Source organism: Thermobia domestica, chromosome 10 (genome assembly GCF_964235325.1).
Source record: "Thermobia domestica chromosome 10, izTheDome1.hap1.1, whole genome shotgun sequence".
Lineage (NCBI taxonomy): Eukaryota > Metazoa > Arthropoda > Insecta > Zygentoma > Lepismatidae > Thermobia > Thermobia domestica.
In genome coordinates this window covers 243,513,453-243,536,981 of record NC_137463.1, presented here as the reverse complement: position 1 = coordinate 243,536,981, position 23,529 = coordinate 243,513,453, and the positions used below count along the sequence as shown (strand labels likewise).

Sequence of the window (23,529 nt, the reverse complement as noted above, 5' to 3'; positions counted from 1 at the left end):
TATTAGCTTTATCCATATCAGTGGTGACTGCCTGATTATTTTGAACAATGGGGTATGGTGTGCGGGAAACTGTCCCTGTGAGTTGATGGAATTTGCGCCAATATTTACTAGGGTGTGATTCACTTGCAAGTGTATTACAAGTTTGAATCCAAAGGCGCTTCTTATATGCAACAATATAGTTATGTGTAATCCGAAGATATTGGCGATGAAGCCGAAGCGCTTCAAGATTTCCTGTAGTGAGATACTCGCGATGTGCTCTACGAGAAGCGGATATGAAAGGTAAATAATGAGGAGGCAATTTTGGTTTATGCAATTGTATTTCTGTTGTAGGAATAGAGCGTTGTGCTGCTTCTTGAATAGATTCAGTAAGATTAGCAATTGTGTGATCAAGATCGTATTGTGTTGTAGGCATGAGCAATTTATTAACAGCAGTGTCCAGATCGGAGCGATATTGTTCCCAATTAGCGCGTTTGTAGCAGAATACCTTCTGAGGAGGAAGTTGAGATTGAGAGCGAGGAGAGCAGTGAAGTGTAAGTTTGATAGGCACATGATCACTACCAATTGAATCAAGCACATCGATATGAATACTCTGTGAGAGAGATGTTGATGTGATGACAACATCAGGAGTAGTATTGCTGACGGGGCGTGTAGGTTTCGGTAGAACATGGAACTCAGCAACTGTTTCAGTTTGCAGAAAGTCGAGAAAGTTATTTTTGTCACGCTGTGACCGGCTATGAAAGTTTAGATCTGCCATGATAAGATAGTGCCTAAAGGTAGAATCGATATATCGAAAGAAGTCGTAGTTGAGTGCTTTACCTGGACGAAAATATATGGTAACAAAGGTGACAGTGCGGCCTCGAAAATAAATAGTCGTGACATTATGCTCAGGTAGGTGCAGTGTGAGCGTTAATGGAACCGTGACTTCCCGATAAGGAAGGCGTTGGCTAACACCTATAGCTGTTCCTCCATAGACTCGTGGACCAGATGGAGCATCATGTCGGAGTAAGTGATATTTCGGAAAGTAACAGTTGAGATGTGGTGCGAGGTACGTTTCGTTAAGTGCAAAGGCTGCAATTTGTTCTTCTTGAAGAAGCTGCGTAAAGAGCACGTGGTGTGTTAAGACTGATCGAATGTTAAGAAAAAGTAAGCTATAAGCCATAATTATATGTAGTATATAAGTGTTTGTAGCAGTACCCATGTTAAACGTAGACTTCTATTGGTTGAATTTGAAAGTGAACTGTAGGTCCGGAATAGGTAGCACGAAGTTGTAAGTTAAACAGTAATTTGGCTGCGTATATGATCTGGTTCAGGATGTGGTTGGGTAACGCCCTTTTTTTTTTGTAATAGTAAAGGGTTAGGAATTTAGGGAATTCTTTATTCATCATATAAATTCAAAGAATATTTCTAACCCGAGCCATTAGAGGGCTACGCCCTCTCTTTGGCACAGATTTTATTACACTGTTGTTTAAAGATTTGATGATGGTCTATGTGAAATTATCAAAAACAAAGATTAATGAAAAAAAATCTAAACACAATATCAGTGCAAATATTAAATATGAGTGCACAAAAGAACACATATAAAAGTGGTGCAACTAGGAATTTTTTTTTTTACTGTGTAAGAAAGAGTATATATGCATTGAGGTGTCTTATGAAATAAATATGATGACGGTGAAAGATGAGATGCAGTGCGTGCACGCCACAGTCACAAACACATTGTTAAGAAGACAAATGCAGGTTAGTTCTTCTGTCTCGGGGCGGCTCGAGACTGATGGCGACATGGGGAAAGCCCAGTGTTAGTGTTGAAATTATACATGGTGCATAGATGGAAACAAATGAGGGAGATGATCACCAATATGATAAATATGAAAGATATCGCGCTCGTCGGCGGTAGGATGCTCAGTATTAAGATACAGCGTAATAAGTATATTTAATGGTGTGTGCAAATACTTATACGGAGCGTCAGTTTTAGCATCTGCTTGTAGGGTATCGAGAAGCAATGGGTGTGAGACTGGTAGACGAGAGAGTATATATTTCAAGCGGAGATCGGCGAGATGTTGAGTCAGTTGAGGAAAGTCGATGTGCTCATAAGTCAGAAAGTTGGGATATGGCAGCCTGATACGATGTGCAAGTCGAATGGCATGACGCTCTAGTATTGACAAACGGTCATAGAACTTCGTGGGAGCGTTGCACCAAGGGATGTGTCCAAAAGTTAAGATAGGGCGAAGGAACATTTTATATGTATTTAGGAGTAAGGCGGCGTTTAGTCCCCAAGTAGTGCCAGTTAAACGGCGCAGAAGATTAAGCCGGATATTAGCCTTTTGAGATATTTTCTCAAGATGAGTTTTCCAGTTGAGTTTCGAAGTAACGCCCTATTTTTTTTTTGTGCTAGCCATAGGCTAGCGTCCTTTTAGAGGGCTACACCCTCTCTGAGGTGAGAGAAGTGGAGGAATTGTGGTAGAGGAAGAAGGCATGGCTGGGCTAAGAGGAATTTATTAATTTTATTTATTTTGGTTCCAGAACTAGGACATTATGACCTTTGCGATCATAATCATATGTAAATGGTAGGAGGAGTTCTACATTAATATATGAACATAACGTAAAGAAAATAACATAAAGAACATAGCATATTATTGGACTGAACATAAATAAGGAAATGATAGAAATATACATAAATGAGATAATAGAGCAAATCACGAGAAAATTTAAGCACAAAAATTAGGATGAGATAAAGTATATAAGTAGACAAAGAGTAAAACGTTACTATACAGGTATATGATTATTGATTAAGTGAAATGATCCTGGAAAGTTAGACTACCAAATTGATGGAATTGAGAATGAGAGATGGAGCGATGTGCGATACACAGGACAACACAGGGTACGTTAGTAAGACAAATGTGTGTTATCTTCTGCCTAGGGGCATCTCTAGGCTGATGAAGACGGAGGGAGCCCTGTTAGAAACAAGAGGTGTCACTGTGCAGTGAAGGATGGAAAGATGTGAGGTAGATGAGCATGGACTTGGTAGTCTTCGAGCAGATACAAATCCGGATGGTCAGGTGGTAGAGTGTAGCGGTATAAAGTGAAAAGCAGACTGAGTGGAGAATGGGCATAGCGAGTACGGACAGGGTGGAGTTCATGATGGCGCATAGTATCCATGAGTAAAGGATGGTGAGAGGTATATCGGACAGTGATGAATTTCAGCCTGAGAGATTCAATATGGTGTGTGATGCTTGGAAAAGTGATAAGATCATATAGTGCTCGGGTCGGACTGGGGAGCTGTATGCGGTGTGCGATTCGGAATGCATGACGTTCTAGTATGCGCAGTTTTTCGTAAAAGGTGGGTGGAGCAGCAATCCAAGCAGGGAAACCGTACGTAAGAACCGGGCGCAGGAAAGCTTTGTACGTATTGAGAACTGTATGTGGTTTAAGGCCCCAGGTAGTGCCGGTGAGGCGCTTGAGAAGATTCAAACGTTGGTAAGCTTTGGCCGCGACCTTCTGAAGATATGGTTTCCATGTGAGATGTGTATCATAGATTATGCCAAGATAGGTAACTTTGCGAGTAGGAGCTATGAGAGTGTCATGAACGTGAAGAGAAAGCAATGATGGGTTTCTGTGGACTTTGGAGCGTTTGCGTGGTGGAATGAAAGTGATGGCTTGTGTTTTGGTCGCATTTATAGAGAGACTCCACTTAGTGCACCAGCGAGTGAAACGGTTAATAGCTCCCTGCAGGTCCTGATTTATCTGGCGAATAGTCTTTCCTAGGGCCAGCAATGCTGTGTCATCTGCATATTGAAAAAGATATATATCAGGAGGAAGTGGAGGAAAATCTGCTACAAAAAGTATATATAAAAGAGGTGAGAGAGCTGAACCTTGAGGTACACCCGACAAAAGAAAAATGGGATGAGATAACTGCCCATTAATGGAGACGTAAGAGATGCGACCAACCAGAAAGTGATAGATGAAACGAATATAAGCAACGGGAAGTTTAAGATGATTGAGCTTGTAAAGAAGTGCCAGGTGCCAAACTTTGTCAAAGGCTTTTTTCAGGTCAAACAACAGAAGGCAAGATGGTTTGATGGAATTATAATGTGAGGTGATGAGACTGGTGAGGCGAAGAAGCTGATCGTTAATTGAATATGAAGGGCGAAATCCTGCTTGGTGAATGGGAAGAAGATGTTTAGTTTCGAGATAGGGATGTAGTCTTTTAACGATGATGCGCTCCAAGACTTTACTAAAAGTGGATGTCAGCTGAATAGGACGGTAAGAGGATGTATCACTAGGAGGCTTGTTAGGCTTCAGAAACATGAGTGTTTTGGAAGTTTTCCAGTCTGTCGGGAAAAAGCCGGTTCGAAGGATGAATGTGTAGATGAGTGCAAGAAGATGGAGAAGCAATAATGGACCTTCTTTAATGTGGCGATATGTAATATTATCAAAGCCTGGGGCGGAATTTCTTTTACGATTAACAACAGCCAGGATTTCAGCGGTAGTAACAGATGTAGTAAGAGGATGATGCGGAAGGGAATGAGTGACGTTTGGCTGTAAGTGAGGAGATGCGAGATTCAGGCGATCTGTTGGATGTGGAGTGATGAGAGTGGAGGATGCCGCAGGTGTAAAAATATCTTGCAAATAGTCTGCAAAGGCGTTAGCTTTCTCCAGATCAGTTTGGAGTGGTACATTATTATGAAGAAGAGGGTAAGAAGGCTTGGTGTACTTGCCACAGAGAGCATTGAATCGTTTCCAGAATTTGGTTGGGTGACTGGTTTCGTTGAGATTATTGCAGGTCTTAACCCAATTCCGCAGTTTGTACGCTTTGATGTAATTGCGAACAGTGCGTTGTAGTTGAGTGTGATGATGTAGGGTTTCAGGGTTTGTAGAGTAGTTTGTAGAGTAATGTGGATTGAAGTAAGGAACTAATAGCAAATCAAGTTGACGAGGATGTGAAAGAGGTGGCTATTGTGTTAAAATGTTTCTTGGGTACATGTGCGGAGGTTATGAGCAATGTATATGTGGATTTCGGTGGTAGATACGGCGGTCAGGATTATACTGATCTATGTCTTCGGTGCATTCGTATATTGCTAACAGATGATCCAGTGGTGGGTAGGCATAGCGTGGTACAGCAGGAACTTGGTCTAACAGCTCATGGACAATGGGATGTGCCAATTGGATTCGTGACGCTATGTAGCGTTGGCGTAGATGGTAGAGGTGTGGCAAAATAGTTGGAAATTGCGCACGTCGATATATTTCAGCAGTGGGAGTATCGAAAGCGAGAGAGTAGGCCAGACGTAAGGCATGTCTTTCGAGAACTTTCAGACGTTCATAGTAAGTTGGTGCTGCTGATAACCAGGCAAGATGTCCATACGTGAGTGCTGGGCGTACGAAGACTTTATATGTTAGCAGTAGAAGTTTTGTATTAAGACCCCACGTGGTGCCTTTAAGGTTTCGTAAAAGGTTCAAACGGCGCCGGATATTAGCTTCCAATTGTTTTAGATGAGGCTTCCAAGTAAGATGTTTGTCGAATATTACTCCCAGATATTTGAGACTGTTTTGAATTGGGATTGGAGAGTCAAAAAGGGTTAAATGTAGACGTTCCGGATTGCGACTGTTACAGTATTTATTGCGTTTGAGCCCAAAGAGAGTCATTTGAGTCTTAGTTGAATTCAGCTTGAGCTTCCATTTCAGGCACCATGTAACTAGTTTGTCCAAAGCTGGTTGTAGGAGTTGATTAATGCGATCCACAGAAGATCCCAATGCGATATAAGCGGTATCATCAGCAAATTGTAAGGCATATAGTGGGGGCTGAGGTTGAGGCATGTCGGCTACATAAAGAATATATAATAGAGGAGATAAAACAGATCCTTGGGGCACACCGGCGCGGAGTTGAAAGATGCGTGACTTTGCCCTGTTGATCTGAACGAAAGCCTGGCGCTGATGTAGAAAATTGGCTATTAATCGGACATAGCTGTGAGGAAGTAGACGTTTGAGTTTGTAAATTAACCCCTCATGCCAAACAGTATCAAACGCTCTTTCAATATCAAAGGAGATCAAAACAGATGGTAAACGCTTATTAAAATGGTTGACAAGTAGTGTAGAAAGTTTGAGTAATTGATCAGCAGTGCTATAGAGTGGACGGAATCCAGCTTGAATAATTGGTAGTTTGTTCGTGATTTGTAGATAGTGATGTAGCCGTTTTACCAGAAGGCGTTCTAGTGTCTTGCTAAACACATTAGTAAGGCTAATGGGTCTGTAAGATGACACAGCAGTTGGATCTTTGCGAGGTTTTAGAAAGACCACAATTTTAGCAAGTTTCCGTGTAGTTGGAAAATAGCCTGTAGATAAAATAGTTGTATATAAAGAAGCAAGTAAGACTAGAAACGCCACAGGTGCCTTAAGCAGTTGACGATACGTAATTGAGTCTGCCCCCGGAGCTGTGTTGCGACGGCATTTAAGAACAGCTGTAATATCATCTGATGTTATTGGAGCAGTAAGCTGATTTGTGGGATCAAGGTGGTAGTTGAAATCAGGTTGAAATGATGGCTGCACCAGAGAACCAGCGTGTGAGATATGGGTATCTGTAGGACAAGTGAACAAAGGTGTAGTGTGTGGTGTGAAGACTCCCTCAAGATATGTAGCGAAAGCAGTTGCCTTTTCTTCATCCGTCGTTGGTACTTGGTCAGCACATATGATAGGGTATTGTGGGCCCTGTTTCTGAAATGTTAGACGTTTAAAGGTATTCCAGAATTTAGTAGGATTTGTTTCTTGGCGCAAAGCATTACAGGAGGCACGCCAGTCTAGTCGTTTGCGGGCTACTATATAGTGCTGAACCGTTCGTTGGAATTGACGATGGAGAAGAAGAAATCGGCGGTCATGTGTGCGACGAAACTCTGTTAAATACTCGTGTGAGCGCCGGAGAAGATCGAGGGCGCGTGCTGGTAAACGAGGTCTAGATGATTTGGTGGTACATTTAGGAACTGCGTAATCCGTAGCGTGAGACACTATGTCAGTCAGAGTATGTGAGAGTGTTTCAATAGATGCAACTGTTGTGAGAGTAGGTGCAGTAGCCGGCAGATTTTCGGTAATATAAGTGCTGTACTGATCCCACCGAGCTTTGCTAAAGTTATATCTGGGTGTGCGTGGTGATGCAGATGCAGTGGATGTCAGACGTGGAGTTATAGAGAGAAGTATTGGGAGATGATCACTACCTATGGAACCAAGGACATCTATAGTAGTAAGTGGTAACAGATTATTGGAAATGATTGCCACGTCGGGACTAGTGTCGCTTTCCGGACGAGTAGGATGCGGCAGCTGCAGTAAAGAACTATGAGTAGTTTGGAGGAAATCATGAAAGCGTTGTTTCTGAGCTGCTGTACGAGAATGGTAGTTGATGTCTGCTAAGAAGATGTATGTTTTAAAGTTGAGATCTAAGTATGTCAGAAAACGATACGGAAGTGGCTGTGTAGATCGAACATAGGTGGTGGCGATGGTAATAGTAGTAGCTGGAAAATAGAGCGTCTGTATGACATGTTCGGGATATTGCCCGGGAGAAGGTGGTATGATATGGCGTCGTGGAATAGAATGCTTAACGGCTATTGCTGCACCACCACGTGCGATGTTTTGTGGCAGATCAGAGCGTATGAGATGATAACGTGGAAGATAGAAGCGGTCAGATCGTTTTAGAAAGGTTTCATTAAGAAGAATGCTATCTGCATTGTGCTGAGTTGCTAAAGTTTCTAGGAGAACTCGGTTGGTAGGCAACGAACGAATATTGCAGAATAGCAATGTAATAGTCGTCCTTCTCTGACCTGTACTATTCATGATGGGTGTCTGTATGAAAATGGAAGTAGGTTGAGAGTCCGGAATATGTAGCTGCCATGTGGAGCTGGAATATATCGAAGGCGGCTTTGGTTGCATGATTTAGTATAGCCTCACGCTGGAAAGGAAAGGCATTTTGAAGAACGATAGTGATGAACTTCAAAATACTTTCCACAGTAGGTGGTGGTAAGTAGGATGTTTGTGTGGTCGCTGTGGTACTAGTCGGGCGTGATGAGACATGAACGCGTAAAGGTACAACAGTCTCGGGCTTATCTGGAAGTGGTTTAGGTTTGCCCTTACACTTGTAGGAGTAAGTTGGATGTTCCCCGTCACAAGTGTTGCATCTGGAGGGTTCGTTGAGCTTAGGACACTCCTTTATTTTATGATCTCCTTTGCAGTGGGAGCAGACGGAAGGATTTGTGCACTTGTTCGTTGGATGTGCATTATAAGTTAGGCAATTTTCACACCGTAGTGAGAGAGGCGGGGGTGTGCGTGAAGGCTCGACCCGATGGTGGCAACGGTAGATGTAGACACCGTTATTTAGAAGATCGTCTACCAGTGCTGGATCATCTGTTAGTAGTCTGACCATATATGTAGGGCCATTTGCATTTTTAATACGGAGAGCTCTAGTAGGTTGAATCCCATCTTGATTTAGTTCCTCCAGTATGTCTTGTTCGGTATACGTAGGATCAACTCCACTGATAACGACAGAGAGTAATGGAGTACGCCGAGGCGGAGGTGGTGTTTTGATATGAGGAGTTTTAAGGAGTTGAATTTTCGTGTTAACGCCAAACATTGCTGGTCCTACTTTATAGATGAGATGCTTATAAAGATCAGGGTTCTTTGTTTTTAGGATGATTCCGTTAGATGTCTTGTTTAATTGATGGAGGTCCAGTCTAGAACAGTAGCGTATTAGTTTTTGGTAAAACTTTTTGATGTCCATGAGCTCAGCAGGAAGATTAGTAAATAGAATTGTAAAAATGAGAGTAGGAACAATGTCCATAGTAGCTTCTGAAGTAGATGGCGTAGATTGAAGTTGGATGTTGGCTGTACTGGTTCTAGGAGGACTACGCAAAGCATCAGTGTATCTAAGCTTTTTAGGTGAGCGTGAACGGTCTCTGTTTGGTTCGCGAGTTGGTGAAAGGCTAGAGGTAGATGAGTGAGATGCTGAACGGGCACGCGCCCGTGGGCGGTCTATTGGTGGATCCATAACAGTTGGCGGTAGTTTATGCCTTTCAACTCGACGTTCCGGCGGATCAGGACCCGGCATTAGTGAAACTACTTAAGTACTGCCTAGTCAAAAATTGAGTAAGAAGTTGCAGATAAAGCGATAAACAGCACACAGTTGATTTCCAGTAGCTCCGCCTCCGAAGAGGAGAGAATAAATCGAAAAGCCAAAAAAAAAAATAGCCAAGGTCGTCAACTTAGAATCAATTTCGTTTGTTTACCTCCGTGGAGGCTTATAGTCAATTCGACGGTTGTTTCCTTACCCTGAAAAAGGCAAGTAATCCAACCGTATATGAGAAGATCGCGACTAAAATAAACCAATAGGGATGGAATACCTAAGGAACTTGGTTATTTTTCTCCGCCAGCTACGGATACCCTATTTTTTTTTACCTGGTTAGAGATTCCAGGTGGCCAGTTCGGTAACGCCCTACCCTTATAAGTCACCAATATCACAAGTATTTAACAACTAACAGTGAGAATTTGTTTGGGTGATACTCTTCCCTATAAGCAAAAACGTAAAAGGATTTTGATATTTGTACCGTAAAGCAACGTAAAACGCATTATGTTTCCTGAACACATTACAAAATTATTGTTACGAGTGTGTGAATTATTTGACGACAATTACACAACTAGTAGTGCTACCATCTAGTGTGGATATTTGTACTAGAAACATGTCACATAACATTTTATTCATTTAAATCTCAGAATATGCATAAACCTCCGTAAATAAACTTTCCTTCACATTTCTCTATTAATTTATGTAGAATCCATATTTTAATAACTGTTTTCCTATTCCTTCGGATGTATTCATAATTCTTAAAACTTTTCGTTCTTAAAATTGCAAATGGCGACCTTGCTGTTTGTACTTCTAGTAATGCAGTGTTACCAGTAAACAAGTTTCGGAGGGTTAAATTTGCCTTGTGTGAAAATCGGTTGATAACAACACAGTGTTTTAAATTAAATTAACCTTCTTGAATTGGTTACCTTCTTCTCACCTATTTTATAGGTTAATAGCAACCAAACACTGGATTGTTTCTACACATTTTCTAGTAACCTTTCTTGATTGATTACCGGCGACCTCGTAAAATTAACCTTTTTTGTCTCAGAAGGGTTGTTACAAATTATTAACTGGTTCTAGCAGCTAAATTGTCCATTAACCCCCACTAGGTTACCACTTATTTTTCTCAGTGCATTCTCCCAATTTGCAATTGTTATCAAAGCACAGTGGAATCCTCACATATAGAATATATGAGCGGCTCGGGCGAACATAGTGATAAGCACCACTTCTGTTGAAATTGATAAAATGAAAAATTAAATCTTTAAGTTTTACGTCCCACGGCTATACCATGTAGGCTAAAGCAGACGGTGATAATGAGAAATGAATGAAACGGTGGAATGAAGAAAGTGGAAGGAAATGGGTTAACTCCGAGAAAATTCACGCACACAGTGTTTGTTCACCACAAAGCTCACTTGGCGCTAACTGATATCGAATCAAGAACCCCATGCACCAGAAGTGAACGCTCTACCACTGAGCCTAATTCAGTTCTAATTGAATATTTAAAAAAAACGTGGCCGTTATTTCTTTATTACATTTTGTAGGGGTACACTGAAAGCGTTGAAATTAAAAAAAAGAAGCGTCATGTCCTACGAATTATACATTCCAACACCACAAATATGTATACAGGGGTTGTATATCTCTCAGGCGTTTGTTTCATGGCCAAATGATAATGAAAAACGAATTATAACCATTTCGCCAGTCTAAGATGAATCTTTATTGTTTGGAGTGCTTTCCCTAATGAACACCATATATCACTAATATTATAATTAATTGTGTGTAATTTATTTCCTTACTACATACTGCATGTAAGAAGAAAGAAAACACTGATGATACATGAATTAGAAACTCCAACAGGAAGTAGGCTCAAATCTTGGAAACGGTGCGAGATATTGAAAAAAATCTTCCTTTTATGGTACCCCTCCCCGATTTTTATCAAGAGGTCTTTCACTTGTCTGTAAAGGGACATGTACAGATGTGAGGAATAACAAAGAGATTCATGCTCATATGTGAATGATACGCTATGTAGAGAGCGGAGGTTCAGCTAGTTAAGAAACAAAATATAAGAAGATTTATCAAAAAGTCAATGAATTAGATGGTTAGACCAGGCAGGAAGAATGACGGCAATGACGATGATGATGGAAGGAAAGCTATACTGTAAACGGAAAGCAGGAAAACTAAAGATAAGATGGATGATGTGAGATGCGATCTTCAAAGGATGAAGGAAGAGGATGGAGTAAATGGGTTCAAGATAAGAAGAAATGGAGACAGCTTGCACAGGAGGCCAAAGCTCACTGCGAGCTCTAGTACTGAGGAGTAATTGATAAGTTACACAGACAATAGGCGAACTTTTTGAAATTCAGAATTAATATTAATTCAAACTAAAACAGGCCTTTAAAAGTCTTCATCCCAGCGAAATTAAAATACCGCTAATTTTACAGTAATTATGTGATATCTTCAAATAGATAAAAGATAATTGAAATATGGAACAAGAGCGCCCTAGACAATATTATCTTGCGTGAGGTACGGTTATCACAAGTCACCTAGTGGCTTTCCGTTTTCAGCTGTTTAGAAACGCGAAAATAAATGCCGATTTTCAAAATGGCTCGAAATTGAAAGCAGATAAGTGAGTCGTGATAACGGTTTCTTATGTAAAATAATATTGTCTAGGGCGCTCTTGTTCCACATTTCGATTATCTATTTGAAGATATCACATAATTACTGTAAAATTAGAGGTATTTTAATTTCGCCCAGATGAAGACTCTTAACCAGGGGTGGACTGGCCATAATCAAGTACCGGCCCGATGGCCGCTGCGCCCTCCTCACATCAGTGCCTTTGCGCCTTCCTCAGGAGGGACTAAGACCCGTTCTATAGAGCGTCCCACCCTTAAGCAGCCCATACACGTAAACACATGCCTGAAGAAACAGCCCGACTTGTATGAAAAATGATAAAACCACAGGCAAGTTGATCGTGTATGGCCTCGTTCATTCATGTTAAAAGTTTTCAAAATCTTCTGAAAACATGTTTGATGTTTTAGCCGTTCTGCGTGCATGTTTACCGTGTATGGGCTCATTCATGCAAGGTGGCTGTTTTATATTTTGGTCCGCCAATCATGACAGCGGAAGAAATCACGTGAGTCTCTCCTCCGTCGCATGCCAAGGTCGTGCAGTTGCAGAAAGAAAAAGCACGCGTTTCCTCGTCCTCCACATTTCTCCAACTACTTTCAGTATGTTGGACAGCACGTTGGTACGTGTGTGGGCAAAAAATTCTTTCAAGATGCTTGATGAAAGAAACCTTTCATACATGTTGGTAATGCAAGTGCGTGCGTCTATGGCGCGCTTTAGATTGCAGTACAGGAGTAAATGGGAATGCTTTTCCTTATGCCCATTGTTGCCAAACTTAGCCTGAATTTTAGAAATAGTTTCTTTTACTAGGTATGAATAAATTATTGTAGAACATTATATTCTATATCAAATAATCTGTTTTTCTCACATCGAGAAGAATTTTCAAATATTGAAATACATTGAAATAGTGAAATCTTGCTAATGGCAAATTCTAACGTCGCGTTAAATATATCACGTCATAAGTTCGGAACTCTAAGAGATACAACATTGAAACTTATACAGCTACTAACACCATATTTGGTGCCAATGTTGGAAAAGTTTGCATTCAAAAAAACTTTTTGAATTTTAAAATAAAAAATAAAATGTAAGAGAAAGTGCGTATACTATTGCAATGCAATATCTAAAAATTGACTAATGAGAAACTTTTTTATTTTTCAGGTTAGATGGGGGTGCAAAGCGAGAAAAATATTGAGAAAGGATTGAAGTTATTTTTAAAACAAAATGCAGGTCGATATCTTTCTTTATTTAGGTTTTATGACTTTTAGTGTTAAGAGTCAACTTTCCAAAGCGCGCGCATCTGACCAGAAGAAAGGCAGTGACAAATCTTGCCAATGTTATTTTCCTTATAATGTTTGTTTTAAAGTTACTGATGTAGAGTATTGTGCTATAACGATGAGTATTTATTGTTGATGCTATGCGAGCACGAATCTACTGCTTAACGGAAACAGATTCACAAAATCGAATCCTGGACCTCACGATAAACATTGCGTCAACTCCACTCAATCTTACGTTCTACTACTTACTTTGCTTGTTTTCCTTGAGTTGCACGCACTCAAGCACGCACACACACACACACACACACACACACACACACACACACACATATATATATATATATATATATATATATATATATATATATATATATATATATATATATATATATGACAAAAATTCTATTAATAATACATCTCCTCATTCCTAGTGATAAAAAGCTATTAGTTTTGTAATTGATTCATTATGGTTCGCATGTAGTCCTTAATGCTGTTTCAGATGCTGACAATTTTGACAATAAAAGTTGGTTTCGTTTGCAATTCCACTTCTCTTATTTACTTTAAATACACAGATGAAAATGACAAAAGCGTTCATAACAAATAACTTTATGAGCTCACAAAGCAGAATGAAAGGCCTCTTTATTCTCCCCTTCCCCCCCATGCTTCTTTAGGAAGCAGGGTTTGATAATTCTGATTGGTTTTGTTTCCTCGCCCAACGATCTGTATCTTGTTGGCTGTCACTATACGTGATTTAAAGTCACAACTTGTGCGTTTGTTTAGAACGGATATCATGGGGTTTATTTTCATTCTTCTTCTGTTTCCAGACTGATATTGTGTGTCTGAGGTGTCAGAAGTGAGTATAGAAACTAGGAGGTTCAGTTCCTACTCGCCATTGCATATGTCATCATCATCATCATCATCATCATCATCATATTTTATTGGCAGACCACTTGCTGCAACTCAGAAGCTTCCATGATCCACGGTCTTCGGTTAACTACTTCGTCTTCACGCATGATTTTTCTATTTTGATATCGTCCAGTAATTGTAGTCTCTTTTCGTCCCCTCCCTATTTTTCCTGCCAGCATACCCTCCAGCACGTCCTTCATGATACAGTCTTAAACATCGGAAGTGGGGAGAAGCCGCTTTCACAATATACTTTATTATGTAACTTGTTTGACAAACGGAATTAGATTAGCGGATATTTTGCGTACATAGACGAATGAGCGTTCTCGTACGTCACATTTTCTCGTCACTTATCACTATCACCCTACTCCAGTTTTCACTCTTATCCAACTTCAGTAGCAGTATCTTACCCATTGCTATTCCTTAGTTTTCCGCACAATCGGTGCAGGAAATTTCTGTTTAGAACTGTTTAGCCTGCCATTTATTTCATATCATATGTTTTCTATTCGTTTCATATGTTCTCTCGATTTCGTATTGCTTCCATCAAAATTTTATTGCAACGATTTATAAACCATCATTAAAAAGAAAAAAAAAACTTCTAACACACAATTGCTAGACTGTTATTTCGTACCCTCCAATTTGCCGTTCTAAATGAATTTGCGCGATTGGAATGACAAAAGAGTTGAAAATATATGAATTTAAGAAGGATTTATTTACAGACTCATCACTCTTTCTTTCTTGTTCTTTCTTCGAAAGAAAACATACGGCGAAAGAAATGTGGCAACAGCGCGCTCCATTTACTCTGTACTGCAATCTAAGAGTGGGACGCTCTATAGCCTCGGGAAGGCGCACAGTTTCCTCTCTGAACACATTAAAAAAAGAAAAAAAAGCTACATAATTATTTTATAAATTTGCTAGCCTTTGGCCAGCTAGGGCCCTATCCCAGACCCTGGTATTTGCTCGGCCTACGGCCTCGCTCTTTCTGTTTTCGGCGTGGGAAAGCTATTAATGATATTAGATTTATCCCTAAATATATAGATTTGACTAATATCGGTCATTTTGGACGATTTTTACATATAGCCCTTATCAACCCCACGCTCCGCCCCAAATCCCAGTATTTGCTCAGCCTGCAGCCTCGCTCTTTCTGTCTTTGGCTTTGGGAATGTCATTATAATGATCTTAAGGACCCTTAAAATTTATAGATTTGACTCTAATATCGGTCATTTTGGATGATTTTTATATATCAACCCTCCCACCCCCACTGCTTCGCCTCCAGATCCCGTATTTACTCGGCCTACGGCCATGCCCTTTCTGTTTTAGGCTTTGGTAGTACTATTAATGATCTCCGCGACTTCGAAATATATTGATTTGACTCTAATCTCGGTCATTTTGGATTATTTTTACATGTCTTTCCCTCCCACTCCCGCCGTTAGGGGCGTTATACCAAGGGTGTTTTATGTCACACTATAACCTATATGTTTCCAAAATTTCGTTAAAATTATTTTTTTCGTTCTTACGTTATACCATTGAAACCATTCCTACTGTTATAACCCCCATTTAAATTGCATTGGGTTCAAGTTTCCACTCCCTCCCCTCTGTGGGCGCGGTGGCTCAGTGGTACAGCGTTCACCTCCGGTGGTTGGGGTCCCTGGTTCGATCCCAGCCCGCGCCGTGTGGACTTTGTGGTGGACAAACACCGTGTTCGTGGGTTTTCTCGGGGTTCTCCCGTTTCCTCCCACTTTCTTCATTCCACCATTTCACTCATTTCTCATTATCACCGTCTCCTTTAGCCTAACCGGCATAACCGTGGGACGTTAAAATTAAAGATTTCATTTCATTTTTTTCCCTCCCCTCTGCAAAGGGAAGAGTTGGGGGTTGCTAACCTAGACAGTGTTGATTACCTGGTACCAAAGAATATTTATGCCAAGTTTGCTCAAAATCGGTTGAACCGTCTAGGAGGAGATGTGGAACATACTCATACATACATACAAACATACAATGGCATTTATAATGTAGTAGATGTACAGTATTATTTTACGTATATATGCACATTGAAAAAGTATACATATACAAAATTATATGATGCCCAAATACATAATGTATATAGAATATCACTTGAAATCAAAACAGTAATTGCCAAAGAAGTTAACCAAGCTGGAGTTTTTTCTGTCATGATGGACACGACCCTAGATGTCTCCTCATATGACCAGTGCTTCATAGTGCTTCGGTATGCGTAAAAGTTATTGCCCTCAAACATGTGATTTCAACAACAGAAGAGAACATCTTTCAAACCCTCGAACTGTCTTTGGCTGAAGTAAAAATACCTATCAAAAAATGTGTGGCAGATGCTTTTGATGGAGCGTCAAATATAAGTGGACTGTATAAAGGTGTGACAGCAAAGCTGAAAGAGATCAATCCGAAACACATTCACATATGGTGCCATTCACATGTGTTGAACTTGGTGATAACTGACATCGTCCAGAGTTTGTGTGTTTGTATCTCTTTCTTTGGGCTTCTCCGGGAAATTCAGATATTTTTGAAAGAATCCCAGAAACGACTTGAGGTGTACTTGGAACAAAACCCAAGCGTCCGTCTTGAGGCTATTGGGATAACTCGATAGAGAAGTAAAAGCAACGCTGCTGTATAAAATATTTGGACACTTTCATTACTGGGCACCCGACTCAAAGGATGTCAGACCAAGAAAATGAAACCAGTATATGTGGAACTCGTAGCAGCTTTAAGTGTGATTGGCAACTCGCAAGAATTCAATTCCAAAGTCAGACATGATGCAATGTCTCTCATCCAAAAGTTGTGCTCCTTTGATACTATCATTGTGGCTATGATGTTTTTATCGATTTTTCAGCATACCACACCTTACCAGACTACTTGCAAACAAAAAAACAGACTATGTCCAAACATGATATCCTCAACTCAAAATAAGTTGAAAGAAGCTAGGGACCAGTTTGACAAAGTCTACAAAGCAGCAGAACACTTTGCAACAAAAATGTCAAATAGTATTGAAGGACTCATTACAGATGTTCCTAGTCTAGAACAAGTTACTATAGAAACAGAATTGCCTGAGGTAAGATGTAGAAAAAGAAAGAAAATGGCAGGGGAATCAGCTTCTGTGTAGTAATTGAAGACAGTAAATGCAGATTTGAAATAACAGTTTTCAACTGTGTTCTAGAACAAATTTTTAACAGCATGCAGGAACGATTTGCTGAAAATCAAAGCTTACACTTTGATTTAGAGTGTTTTGATCCTAAGAAGAGTAAGTCTGGATCCGTTGTCACTGGAAAGAATCAATGAATTAATTCCTGATTGTGAAGAGGGAAAACTTATCAATGTGGGAAGAGGTTTCAAAATCCCCTTATGAGAACCAAGAAAAGAATCAAGAAGCTGTTGAGGTTCGTACGATTGAAGATTTGATTGAAGAGGACAAGTTTTCTGAAGATTTCATGGAGGATGAGGAGGAATATTTGGGGCCGACTGACGATATTGTGGATTTAAGGTCTATAAAATGTGATGGAGTGAAGTGCAATTCTTGCTTTAAGTGCGCCTTCGATGTGATTCTGCAGCACAATATGTACTCAAGACTTTACACAGAATTATTCAAAGTTTATAAGTATCTCCATACATTACCGGCAACACAAGTGTCCTGTGAGCGAGCATTTTCAAAGCTCAGATACATAAAAACAAGACTCCGTTCAAGACTTTACAGATGAACATCTGGAATCATTGTTCTCAGTGCGCGAATTGGATAAAGCTCCTTCAAGCATAAAGCAGTGACTTTACTTTCATTTTCCAGTTTTGTTTTTGAATTTCTTTGTTTGTTAGGTGGGTATATAATTCTAAATTTACTTTTGTTAATTTGTAGTAAATGTTTCATGTATACTTTTTTATCAACGGTTTTAAAAATAGATGAAAAATAAGTTAATGTTATGATGAAAAGGACAGAAGTATGAAAAATAGCATAAACCCCAAACTTAACTCAAATCTTCAGTTATAATTAGGCTGTTAACAAATGTAGCCGAAGAAATTAAACCACTGGTGTGATTTTTGTAGTCTCAGTTAAAGTGTGCAGATTTATATAGGCCTAATATATTTAGTACTCAAAGTATCTTTATTTATGAAAATATTGAATTTGTATAATTCTATCGTGATTAACTGCAATAGGTACTTAATCTTTTGTTGTTTTTGTGTACTACCAGGGGAAGCCCCCGGCTCTTCCTTTTATTAGGAGGGGGTATTCTACACAAGCGAAAGCCTCGGATGGACGGCGCCCTCCCAGAGTATGTGACCGCGCCCTTTTTACATAGCCAGTCCACCCCTGCTCTTAACACGTCTCTTCCAGCAAGTAAGCTAGGGTTGCCAACTCTGGAAGATAAAAAACCGGCACCCCCTCAAAATTCCCTATGATATAAGTCTAAGTGTGAAGTATCTCTGTTTGGACCCATCCATAGGAATGAAATACTATTGTGAACAAAAGTGCATTAGCACATGTATTCTGCATATCCCTAGTACATTCACTAATAAACTTAATAGATACAGTGTGCTATGAATGAGAAACTGAAATCAGCATTGATTATTTTATTGTATTTACCAGTAACTGCCACTTCTTTCAAATTGTCGAAATAGATTAACAAAAGTATATTAATCTTTACGTGACAATTTTGGATTTGGAAAATCAAATTTATTCTTCTACAGGAAATTGCCGATGAAAAATCTGCCAGTTGGCAACCCTAAAGTAAGAGCAGGATTGCTCTACATTCTCTTACATTCTTACATTTAAAAATTATTTCAAAATTGTTAAGATTTCTTTCTATTTATACATACCGTGATTTCAATAGTGAATTCGTTGGTACAAGCATCTCTGAGGTCAGTAGCTACAATTATATCTACAATATTATCTTCTTTGTTTTTCTTCATAACATCGAAATATGGCTTCGTACTTTCAATTAGTTTGTTGTCTTGAAGACGCCAAATACCAGTGACACTGTAGTCGATTACTCTATTCTCTTCTGTCACATCATCATCATCGGCTTTCAAACCTTCATATATTCGCATTCCGTTACATGATGTTCCCTAAAATAAATCAGTTCATAACATTTGGAATTATATATATTAGTGGTGGGCACAAAAAACAGTTTTTAGAAAAACCGAAACCAGTTTTTGAATTTTAAAACCACGGTTTCGGTTTTCTCCAAAAACCGGTTCGGTTTTCACCGAAACCGTTTTCGGTTTTCTTCAAAGCCGATTTCGGTTTTCTTCAAAACCGGTTCCGGTTTTTACCAAAATTTGTTCTATTTGTGACCAGAATAGTGTTTCGGTTTTTGAATTTTAAAAAACGGTTTTGGTTTTCTCCAAAACCAGTTCGGTTTTTTCACCGAAACCGGTTCCGGTTTTTTCCAAAATTTGTTCTATTTGTGACCAGAATAGTGTTTCTTTGTTCTCCGGAAACCGAATCAGTTTCCACAGAAATAGATTTATGTGTGTTCCTGAAGTTTTCACCAAAACCAGTTTCGGTGAAAACCGAACCGATTTTGAAGAAACCCGAAATCGGTTTTCGAGGAAACCGAAACCGGTTTCTGTGAAAAACCGAACCGGTGTTTGGAGAAAACCGAAATGTCGGTTTTTCGGGTTTCATTTTTTCTAGAAACCGGTTTTGCCCATCCCTAATATATATATATTGTTTAACTTTTCAATTATCTGCAATTGGTTCTAAGAAAATAGTAAAGATAAAAAACAAATGATAAAACATGAAAACAATAAGAAAAAATGCGTGCTTGCCTGATATGGCTGTTTTGTATTTGTAAATATGTAATACCTTTGTTTTGAAAGGAAATTACTCTGAAAGCTAGTAAGGTCCTACTTTAATGTTCCTCTCCCCTATTTCCAGAGTAAGGAATCCAAACATGATTTCAATTAATCGAAATTACTTCTCAACTGTTCCAGTTACGTTCAGTTTGTGGTTTTAAGATTTAACAAATAAAACCAAACATTTTCAATCAATATTGACTTCATTTATTATTTGTTGTGTGTCCTTTGGGTCAATGTACCTGAATGGTTTTCGACTGTAGGCTGATCTTTCTCGAGTTTATAATGTGGTAGTTGTGGCCCCGTGTAGCGTAGTCGCTAACACTCTTGTCTTTGGTATAAGTGGTTCCGGGTTCGATTCCCGGTAGGGACACTCTGTCCAGAGTTGGCGTGGGTCAATGAAAACTTGACCCACGACCCACTGATCCACCACCCACCGTGACCCACGACCCACCACCCACCGTGACCCACCACCCACGATGACCCACCGTGACCCACCACCCACGATGACCCACTGTGACCCACCACCCACCATGAACCTTTCTCATCCACTGTGACTTACTCTGACTCACCAAAATCCATCGTCATCAACTCTGAACACGATCCACGGCCTCTTCTGTACTGACTAAAGAGTTTACACTTGTAATAAAACAAGACTGTGAAATTGTCACTAATCGGAGTTTGAATTTCTAGTCAATCGCTCAAGCACCACTCTGTTACAGTAACGGTGGATCTGACCTTTACGATATAATATGGTAAAGTGTTTGTCAGTGAGAAAATTGAAGCACTTCGAGGTGGGGGGTAATTAGTGTGTGCCTAAAATATACTTGTACTAAGAGAGTATTCTTGCAAGTGTTAATTTCTCAACACATTCCAAAAGAAACTTCTATTCGCAGGAAAATACCCCTGTACAATATGGAAAAGGTTATGGTTTCTCAGTTCACAGTATTTTTTTCTCACAAAAGACTTGAAAAATCAGTTTTTCATAGTGTATAAAGGTGCTCGGGTACCCTATGTGAGAGCATCTCCATAAAGTATGCTCATAATTGTAATTTGTGTAATCACTAAAATACCACGTTAAATTTATTTAAGTTACAAATATGCATAATTACAATTATTATGAATATTTATTCAAAGTAGTTTACTTAAAGCAAAGAAGAGACTTACTAAAAATTAGGTACAAAGTTGAATAGCACAAATAAACCATTAGTAATACAAGTATACATTTTCCACCTTAAAACAAATCTGAAATCGGGTTTATTTCCTGTTGGTAACTTTTTCGTGGTAAATCATCCGCAGCGGAATGATGTCCATCCTTCAGCCAAGAAATAACTAGCTCGTCTACTTTTAGCTTGTCTAGCGGTGGGTCATTAACATTGATGAACAACAAGTTAGATCATGTTTGAGCACTTAGTCTATTTCTAATATCAGTCATCTGTAAATTCATAAGGGAAAATCCCGTTCGCACTCTGTCGTGGAAATTGATAATACTTCTACCCGATTTCTGGAACTTCTCATCGACAATCTGCTTGTTAGACTTAAGTCTGATAACTTGTTTTCTTGGTCAGTTTTGAAATACTTAGCAAGAAGTATCATCTCTCTATCACCATACAACATCTTTTCCATATCGACCATGTCAGTTAGCAATGTCGATTCATGGAGAACAGAAACTTCATCTATCACGCTTTCGATAGGGAATCTTGTGAATAAATTATCAATTAAAGCCTGATAAACTGATGATATCTTGTTTGTTTATAAATTTAATTTTTGTAATTACACATGAAGGTTTGATGCCATTAACAAGTTCCCTCCTCTCTCTAGAAAGCGAAAGGGAACGAGGTTCCTGGAAAGTATTCAGAGGTGAATGGGAATTTCCCTCTTTCTTCCCCTTCAATTACCACACTGCTGTTTGCCATGAGCCAAATTACTATGAATTTCAATTAAATTATCATAGTATAATTATTTCCTTGTTGAATTATCGATACTTTTCAGTGGAAAAAAGGGTGAAATTTGAAAGTTCCAAATCAAGGTAAGTAAACCAACGTAAAGGGGAAAAAAGTATAAAATTTTCCATATAATTATGAGTACAATCCAAACTTAAAATTTCCGTGTAATTAAGCTTACAGTACAAATTTTATGTCTATTTTTCTCACAACTTTAAGGGTTGATTGTCCTGTGCTGTAAGCGCTCCATATAATAAACATAAGCTTCAGCAATTATTATAGTAGAAAGCAATGAATATATGAAGCCAAGCGCTGTATTTTTTGTTCCTGATTTTTTCTTAAATAACATCGTTCGTTTTCGATCATTTTTACAAACGAACTCACTACCAATTTTCCATATATAGAAAGTACCTCCCCCCATAAAGGAGAATTTAAAAAAATGCTAGGACACATTCTATTAATTTTCAATACACTGAATTTCAGCTCCGTAAGTTTAACGACGTGCGAGATACTATTTTTTTCGCAAAAAATTCGGATCCTCACTACCTCCTTAGGATATTATGCATTATAATGGAAGCAATATAACATCCCAGTATGGATTAAGGCCTAACTATATACCAAAAGTAGACCCTAATTTCATTTGACTTTGCAATTTGACCGTTATGATCAGGCACACATAGTTACATTCAATTTTTTTATATAATAATTTATATATTACAGTAATTCAAAAATATATTTTTTCCAGTAGTTAGCTCCTCTAAAAACTCACAGGTCTCGCAAGCCAAGTTGTAGTGTAAGTCCTATTGCTATTATTACAATAAAAAATATCAATATCCAAAAGTGCGTGAAGTTCTTTTTTCACTTGGGTAGATATACTCACCTCAGGTAAGTAAACAGTAACAAATGGAAAAGGAAGGGAAATGAAGGTCCTGAAAGTAAAACGAAGACAAATTTACCAGTCTTCAGAAAATACTGTCTACAATGCAGTGAGCAGAGTTGGTCGGTAGTCATACTGAGTCGGTGGGTCGCAGTGGCCCCAGTGGGTCATGGTGGGTGGTGGGTCGCAGTGGGTCACGGTGGGTGGTGGGTCACAGTGGTTCACGGTGGGTGGTAGGTCGTAGTGGGTCATGGTGGGTGGTGGGTCACATGCTGTTGACCCACGACCCACTCGGAAAACTAGACCCACTTACCCACTGACCCACTCCATCTCTGACTCTGTCGGAAAAGTATGAAAGCATTTTCAGATCAGCCACCCTGAGAAAGGTTTTCAAGGGGTTTCTTCATTAACATCAGGCAAATGCAGAGATACTACCTAACATACAGATCCCTGTACAGCTTCCTTCCCTTTCCTCGGATAGTGTGATCATTACTCATACGTCATCCCTCATACATGACGGCTTAATATGGCAATTGATGCCGAAACTCCAGAAATCTAATTCCTAATCTCCCCCCTCCCTGTTTCTAATGTGCTGATTTTCTCTGATATGTTACGCTTAATAAATCTTGCATATGTTTCATTACATTATAACAGAATTTAACTGTCTTGAAGTTTGATATTTGCCAGAAATTTTAGATATTTTTTGAGGGGGGAATTAGGGACAACCCTCATTAACCGAAAAACGAATTCAGCCTCTTTGCTTGTATGAAAGGGAAAAAAAGTTTCTCTGAACGATAGTGTTTCTAACATGACATTTGCAGTTTATTTACCGCTAATAGAATTTTTGTTACAACTATTTATTTTATGTTTCTCATTTTCTGGTTTGCTTTTGTGTGTGCGCTCATCAGGGCCGTGCCGTGGAAAATCAGCGCCCGGGGTGAGAGTATACGACGACGTCCCCATACATATATTCCAAGCAATTTTTTCCTATCGTTTTTCCAT

At 39.3% G+C, this 23,529-nt stretch overlaps 1 protein-coding gene across 1 annotated transcript in view; it reads right to left on the bottom strand.

The window, feature by feature from the left end:
* LOC145661881 (cadherin-AgCad1-like) overlaps positions 1–23,529 on the bottom strand; it is a 233,881-nt gene that overhangs the window by 92,220 nt on the left and 118,132 nt on the right. Inside the window, exon 16 of the mRNA XM_081727223.1 lies at positions 18,727–18,975. Coding sequence (XP_081583349.1) covers positions 18,727–18,975 — 249 coding nt within the window. The remainder of the gene's footprint in view (positions 1–18,726; positions 18,976–23,529) is intronic.